The following is a 7,598-nucleotide window of genomic DNA, read 5'->3' on the forward strand; positions in this document are numbered from 1 at the left end:
AAAGTACCCTATATTCGCAGTACTGGCCGTGTTTTTCGACAGTTCTCGATAGTTCTGACAGAGTTCCGACCATTTATATCGGTTACAGCAACAGTTTTGCATAATAAACATTTTTAAACAATTTTCAGTTCGAGCGCCAGCACCGCAGCCAAGAGTAAAGTATACTATATTCGCTGTACTGGCCGTGTTTTTCGACAGTTTTCGATAGTTCTGACAGAGTTCCGACCATTTATACCGGTTACAGCAACAGTTTTGCATAATAAACATTTTTAAACAATTTTTTAGTTCGAGCGCCAGCACCGCAGCCGAGAGTAAAGTACCCTATATTCGCAGTACTGGCCGTGTTTTTCGACAATTCTCGATAGTTCTGACAGAGTTCCGACAATTTATATCGGTTACAGCAACAGTTTTGCATAATAAACATTTTTAAACAATTTTTTAGTTCGAGCGCCAGCGCAATCAAGAGTAAAGTACCCTATATAAAGTACGAGAATCAGAGTTTTGCCTGATTTTTTTCTACAGTTCTCGACAGTTTTGATAATGTTTTGATTGTGTTCCGACGATATATATGTATACCAGTTTGAGCAATATTTTTGTTAAAAAGACTGATGTCTGTGAAGCTAGCACGACATTCTACAAATATAAAAAATATACTAAGAGTTCTAATAGCACTTTTCGTAGTTATACATTTTATTAATTCCTGATAAAAATTAAATAGTTTTTTTATATTATAAAAAATAAAAATTATAAAAATGTGCTAACTTCGTGAATCATAATATGTTCGAAATTAAAATCAATCATTTCGAGTTCAGAAATCGCATAACGGAACTCGCATATTCTCGCTAATAAATACTCGAATATTTATTATATTTAAAATTAACGAGCGTCGAGAAAGTTCTCGAAATCTTTGTTTATCGAGAAAAAACTCGAACACTCGACCTATCTCATTTTTTTCCGTCGGAAAAAGACGCTCGTTATTGCGCGGACAATAACATTGTCAACCGCCGTTAAGATTTGCGCCGCTCATGGGCATGCGCGCCCATGCGTCACGATCAGCTGATCACCAATCAGCTGATCTTAAAAGATTGCGCGCATGAAAAATGAATTGTTTACGACATGAGATGTCATCATCGGCCAATGACACACGTCGCAATCGTGTCACCGCTAAAATCTTAAATTAATTGGTCCACGCCGACGCGGGCCCAAAATTCCGAGCGCCTTATAACGGGCGCCGCGCGTGGACCAAGCAAGTCTCGCACTTAACGCTGCTCGCAGTACGCTTTGAAAAAACCGCTTAGAATAACCGCTCAGTTTAACCGCAAAAATACGTCGACCGCTTTGTTTCTCGGACTTCTCCGTACGTTTTCTGGATCTGAAATTTTATGTTCAGTTTATTGTATTTTGTTGATTGTGGTGTACTAAATAAAACGCAAAAACCAAAAAAAGGGAATTACGTGTCGTGGCAAGCCTTTTATGTGCAATTATCTGTTCGCGGTCATCCATCTGCCGCGTCGTCAAATTCTCGCGCTGCCGCAGCAATCCGCGCTCACTCGCGAACATTCTGGTCCTTCGAGCCGGATTTATACCCGCATCCGCAGTTTCGTGGGTGACGTTTCCAGTGCTGTGCAGTGCTGAAACAGACAAGCAAATAAGTGAACAATGAGTGCCGACCTGAAGGCCTTATTAGAGGCCCAGAACGACATCCACGGACGAATGTCTCGCTCCGTGGATAACCTCCGGAAGATGGGCGTCACCAACATCACCGCCGGTGCCGTCCACGCTCGTCTCACCATCCTCGACAACCTCTGGGCAAAATTCGAGGCTCAACACGAGCTCATACGAGCGGCGCTGAAAGACAGATACATGGAGAGTGAGTACGCCAAAAGTGACTTCATAGATACCGCGGAATGTACGTACGTTTCACAGCGGAGCACGTTGAGCGACTACGCTGACAGGTTACGGGCCGAGTCAGCTGTCGCACCAAGGATGGAATCGAAGTCGGACTCTTCTCCTAAAACCGCGTTGCCGCGCATAAAATTGCCGCCGTTCTCAGGCGCCTATGAAGACTGGCCTTCCTTCCGGGACCTCTTTTTATCCCTCGTGGGAGAAAATCCATCGGTCTCGAACATTGAGCGGTTCCATTACCTTCGTTCCTGCGTGAAGGGATCTGCGGAGAAATTAATTCGGTCACTAACGGTCACAAGCGAGAATTACGACCGCGCGTGGGCGATCTTGGCGAAACATTTCGAGAATAAAAAGGAACTCATGCGCTCAAATTTCGCTACCTTTACCGCCGTCGGGAAAATGAAATCCGAGTCCGCCGAAGAGCTAAGCCGGGTCCATCACGCCGTCACGGCCACCGTCAACGCGCAGGAGAGCATCGGTAGACCCATCAACTCCCATGGAATGGATCTCCTCAATCACTTGGTAATCGAACTGTTCGATTCGCGAACGCGCCTCGAGTGGGAGTCCTCCACCAGCGATTCTCCCGACCCACCGAGTCACGAGGCACTCACTGACTTCATAAGTAAAAGAATTCTTACCTTGAACGCCGCCAAGCCCAAGATCGCCGTGAAGAGTGCCGGGGAAGCCTCTCGGACCGCGAAGACTCACTTCGCGAAAAACGTGCCCGACGCGTCCAAATGCGCCGCCTGCAAGGGCAAGCACACGCTCATGCAATGCCCCGAGTTCAAATCCAAGTCCGCGAGCGAAAGAAAGTCCTTCGTTGAGGTCAGCGGACTCTGCTTCAATTGTCTCGGGAACCACATGATGGCACGGTGTCAGTCAATCAAAACGTGCTTCACGTGCAAGTTGCGGCACCACACGCTGTTGCACGACGCGTACGCCGCACCAACACCACAAGAAGCGAGCACTTTCTCCACGACACGCACTTCACTCGACAAACGAGCGACTCTTCTCGCCACAGCGCGCGTCACTCTGACCGACCGTCTGGGACGACCTCAGGATGTGCGAGCCCTGCTCGACCAGGGGTCCGAAGTGTCCCTCGTCTCAGAGGACTTGGCGCAGCGCCTCCGTCTGACGCGCACCCGCTCCTCGATCTCCATAGTTGGAATCGGAGGAGCATGTTCAGGATCCACACGAGGAAGGGTGACGCTCGCTCTCAAGTCAAGAGTGACCGGAGCCCCTCTCACCGTAGCGGCCTACGTCCTCCCACGGCTGTCGTCCTACCAGGGGCCAGCAATCAAGGGCTCCACCACGTGGCCGCACATCCACGGCCTCACTTTGACGGATCCTCATTATCTCCAGCGAGATCCCATCCACCTTCTCCTCGGCGCTGATGCCTTCTCCGGGATCCTCCTCGGAGGTCTCCGAAAGGGTCGCAAGGACCAACCCATCGCGCAGAGGACTACGTTCGGGTGGATCTTATCGGGAGGCTGCGGAGTCGTGACGGCCAACGGCTCCCTCAGCTCTCTCCAGTGCACCGTAGACCACGACTTGAACGCCCTAGTGCAGAGGTTCTGGGAGCAGGAACAGGAGCAGCCTGCCTCCGTCGTGCTCACGCCAGAGGAAGAGCAATGCGAAGAGATCTTCGCCCGCACGCATGAGCGCCTCGCCGACGGAAGGTACTTGGTCCGTCTTCCGCTGGCTGGCCCTCTTCCACCTCTCGAACACACGCGGAAGTCCGCCGAGCGACTTCTCGCGGCAATGGAGCGACGCCGCTCCAGAGACGCCGGCTTCAACAAGCTCTATGGCAGCTTCATGGAGGAGTACTCGGACCTGCAACATATGACCCTGGTCAGAACACCGCTCATCAAGAAATCCGCGTGTTACTTACCACACCACGGAGTGCTCCGGACTTCCAGCACGACCACCAAGTTGAGAGTGGTCTTCAACGGATCTCAGTGTACGCCTGCCGGAGACTCACTCAACAACGCATTGCTGGTCGGAGCCAATCTTCTGCCAACTCTCGCCGACGTCCTCCTGCGTTGGCGCTGGCACCGCTTCGCCTTCATCGCCGACATCGAGAAGATGTACCGGCAGATTCTGGTGCATCCCGACGATCGAGACCTGCAGCGGATCCTTTGGAGGCAAAACCGCACCGACGACGTCCAGGAATATCGCCTCAACACGGTGATGTACGGACTGGCCTGTGCACCGTTCCTGGCGATCAGGACTCTCCGCCAATTAGCCGACGATGAGGAGCCGGCAAATCCAGCGGGAGCAGTTGCGTTGAGGCGCGACTGCTATGTCGACGACATCGTCACAGGCGCCAGCACCCTGTCCGAGGCGGTCGAGAAGCAAAGGCAGTTGCGCCGACTCTGCACGGCGGGCGCGTTTCCCTTGAGGAAGTGGGCCTCAAACCACCAGAGGATCCTCGAGGAGATACCACGGGAGCATCAGCTCCAGCAGCCACACCACGACTGGGAGGACGAAGCGCACCCGACGCTTGGGTTACGGTGGCACCTCCGCAGCGACTCCTTCACATTCCGCCTCCAGCCTCGCACGACCGCCCCGCTGACTAAGAGACAGGCGTTGTCGGAGACGGCTCGGATATTCGATCCGTTGGGCTGGTTAGCTCTAGTCACCGCTCGGGCCAAAATCCTCATCCAGTCAGCCTGGATGAAACAGCTGGACTGGGATGCCCCACTGCCTCAATCAGACGAGACGTTGTGGAGACGTCTGCTTGAGGATCTTCCGCTGCTGGAACAGCTCCGGTTGCACCGATGGCTGAGGGCCGATGACCAACCTAAACGCGTTGAGCTCCACGGGTTCGCTGATGCGTCGGAACGAGGTTACGCCGCCGTTGTATACCTCCGCGTGGTGAGCTCCCCCTCGACCACGATCAAGCTGCTCGCTGCAAAAAGCAAAGTCGCACCAATTAAGCCTGTGTCTCTGCCGCGCTTGGAACTGTGCGCTGCAGTCTTAGTCACTAACCTGACATTTCATCTTCGCGAAGCCTTAGACTTGCTTTCAGCTCCAGTCACTCTATGGTCGGACTCCCGGGTCACTCTTCAGTGGATACAAGGACACGCCTCGAGGTGGAAGACCTTCGTAGCCAACCGGGTGTCCCACATCCAAACGAAACTTCCGGAGGCACGATGGCGACACATCCCAGGGCGAGACAATCCCGCCGACTGCGCCTCTCGGGGGATTGAGCCCCGGGACCTGCTCAACCACTCCCTCTGATGGACGGGACCTCCATGGCTCGACAAGGATCCAGCGTCCTGGCCACAGCACGACCACGCCGCACACGAAGTCGAGGTGCCGGAGACGAGAGCAATCGCCTCCCACTTGACGACCGCGGAGAAAGCCGAGCCAGAGATGCTTCTCCGGTTCTCCGAGCTCCATCGCCTCCTGAGGGTCACCGCCTGGTGTTGCCGATGGCGAGGCGCCACCTCAAGGCCGAAGGCTCACCCCAATCTCACGCCTGACGAGCTGGAAGAAGCCTTGCTCCTCTGGCTCCGCATGGTGCAAACTCTCCACTTCTCCAAGGAGATCGCAGCCCTGAAACAAAATAAGGAGTTAATCAGGGGTCCACTATCGAAATTAACCCCCTTCCTCGACGATCATGGGATCATTCGAGTCGGGGGCCGACTGAAGCACGCTGTGCTCTCAGGAGACGAACGCCATCCGATGATCTTACCTCCAGAGTCGTGGATGACGCAACTCCTCGTCAAGGCACACCACAGACGAACGCTTCACGGCGGGGTTCAGCTCACCCTGGGACTGCTACGCCTGCGGTACTGGATTCCCCGAGGACGCTCCATCGTTAAAGGAATCATCCACCGATGCGTCACGTGTGTGAGATGGAAGGCCGCAGTACCTCAGCCCATGATGAGCAGCCTCCCGACAGCACGAGTCACGCCGGCACGTCCATTCCTGCGAACCGGGGTTGACTATGCTGGACCGATTCTCATCCGGACCGGAAAAGGAAGAGGTCACAAGGCGCACAAAGCGTTCATCGCCGTCTTCATCTGCTTCACCACCAAGGCGGTTCACTTGGAAGCCGCTTCAGACTACTCCACGGATGCGTTCCTCGCGGCATTCCGGCGCTTCACTTCCCGTCGGGGCTTGTGCAAGGAAGTCTACTCCGACTGCGGCACCAACTTCGTCGGAGCGGACCGAGAGCTGCGACGCCTGTTCCAGGCATCATCATCCGACGGCCGTCGCATCGCCCACGTTGCAGCGTCCGACGGGATCCGCTGGAGGTTCAATCCACCGGCAGCACCTCACTTCGGCGGGCTTTGGGAGGCGGCGGTGAAATCTACGAAACACCATCTCCGAAGGGTCCTCGGAGATACGACTCTCACCTTCGAGGAGATGTCGACGCTCCTCGCTCAAGTGGAGGCGTGCCTCAACTCGCGTCCTCTCCAGGCGCTCTCGGACGATCACGACGACGTGACAGCACTGACACCAGGGCATTTCCTGATCGGGGCCCCTCTGCTGGCAGTGCCTGAGCCCTCGCTGGCGGACGGCAGCCTCAGTCTTCTGCCCCGCTGGAAGCTCCTCCAGCGGATGCGCGACCACTTTTGGGAGAGGTGGTCGCGGGAGTATATCAACTCCTTAGCATCTCGACCGAAATGGCTGAAGGACTCAGCCAGTCCGGCCGTCGGCACTCTGTGCCTCGTACGGTCGGACACAACACCGCCGACCCGATGGCCACTCGCCCGGATCACCCGGCTGCATCCTGGGGACGACGGCGTGACCCGCGTGGTCACTATACGCACCGCATCCTCGGAGCTTGTCCGGCCTCTCACCAAGATAGTCCTCCTGCCTGGAGCCGACACCGCAGCAGCAACGCACCCGGATTTGTGAGCGAAACGGAGCGCCGTGTTATTTTGTTTTATTTTATTTATTTTTTTTTTCTCTCTCGAAAATTCACTTGTCCGTCCGCGGAAATGTTTATCACGGCCGGTGCCGTGCATTGTCCGACGACCGTACCGCGCACTTAAACGTCTCTCTCATTTTTTGTCTCTGCGATCACCGCGTCAAATCTGCATTTTTACTCCACTGCACTTCACTTGCGATCACTCACCACCATACACTCGCGAGACCGCTCACTAATTCACTTCGCTCATTGTTCATATGATACACCGCCGCACACATTTCGCAATTACGCATTATGCGTTCTCGCGAAAGATCCGACTGACCGCAACAACACATCGTACGCTACGTCACTTTCACATTCCATTCATCAATCACTTCTCATCTCATAATTGGAACAGCGTACGACACCTGTCCGCGCTCTTACACACTCGGAGATTTCGTCACGTACTGACGAGGCGGGCGGGATGTTCGAAATTAAAATCAATCATTTCGAGTTCAGAAATCACATAGCGGAACTCGCATATTCTCGCTAATAAATACTCGAATATTTATTATATTTAAAATTAACGAGCGTCGAGAAAGTTCTCGAAATCTTTGTTTATCGAGAAAAAACTCGAACACTCGACCTATCTCATTTTTTTTCCGTCGGAAAAAAGACGCTCGTTATTGCGCGGACAATAACATTGTCAACCGCCGTTAAGATTTGCGCCGCTCATGGGCATGCGCGCCCATGCGTCACGATCAGCTGATCACCAATCAGCTGATCTTAAAAGATTGCGCGCATGAAAAATGAATTGTTTACGACATGA

At 53.6% G+C, this 7,598-nt stretch overlaps 2 protein-coding genes across 2 annotated transcripts; both read left to right on the top strand.

Moving 5' to 3' along the window:
* Positions 1-1,659: 1,659 nt before the first annotated feature.
* Positions 1,660-5,148, top strand: LOC105254328. Its single transcript, XM_025412722.1, has one exon. The coding sequence runs from the start codon at positions 1,660-1,662 to the stop codon at positions 5,146-5,148; it is 3,489 nt and encodes a 1,162-aa protein (XP_025268507.1).
* A 135-nt stretch (positions 5,149-5,283) lies between these two features.
* Positions 5,284-6,777, top strand: LOC112639290. Its single transcript, XM_025412723.1, has one exon. The coding sequence runs from the start codon at positions 5,284-5,286 to the stop codon at positions 6,775-6,777; it is 1,494 nt and encodes a 497-aa protein (XP_025268508.1).
* The last annotated feature ends 821 nt before the right edge of the window (positions 6,778-7,598 follow it).

This window comes from Camponotus floridanus, unplaced genomic scaffold (assembly GCF_003227725.1).
Source record: "Camponotus floridanus strain SB8 unplaced genomic scaffold, Cflo_v7.5 scaffold550, whole genome shotgun sequence".
Lineage (NCBI taxonomy): Eukaryota > Metazoa > Arthropoda > Insecta > Hymenoptera > Formicidae > Camponotus > Camponotus floridanus.

Bases quoted from the DNA above. Each gene is read 5' to 3' on its own strand.
- LOC105254328 (XM_025412722.1), top strand. From the start codon at position 1,660: ATGAGTGCCGACCTGAAGGCCTTATTAGAGGCCCAGAACGACATCCAC.
- LOC112639290 (XM_025412723.1), top strand. From the start codon at position 5,284: ATGCTTCTCCGGTTCTCCGAGCTCCATCGCCTCCTGAGGGTCACCGCC.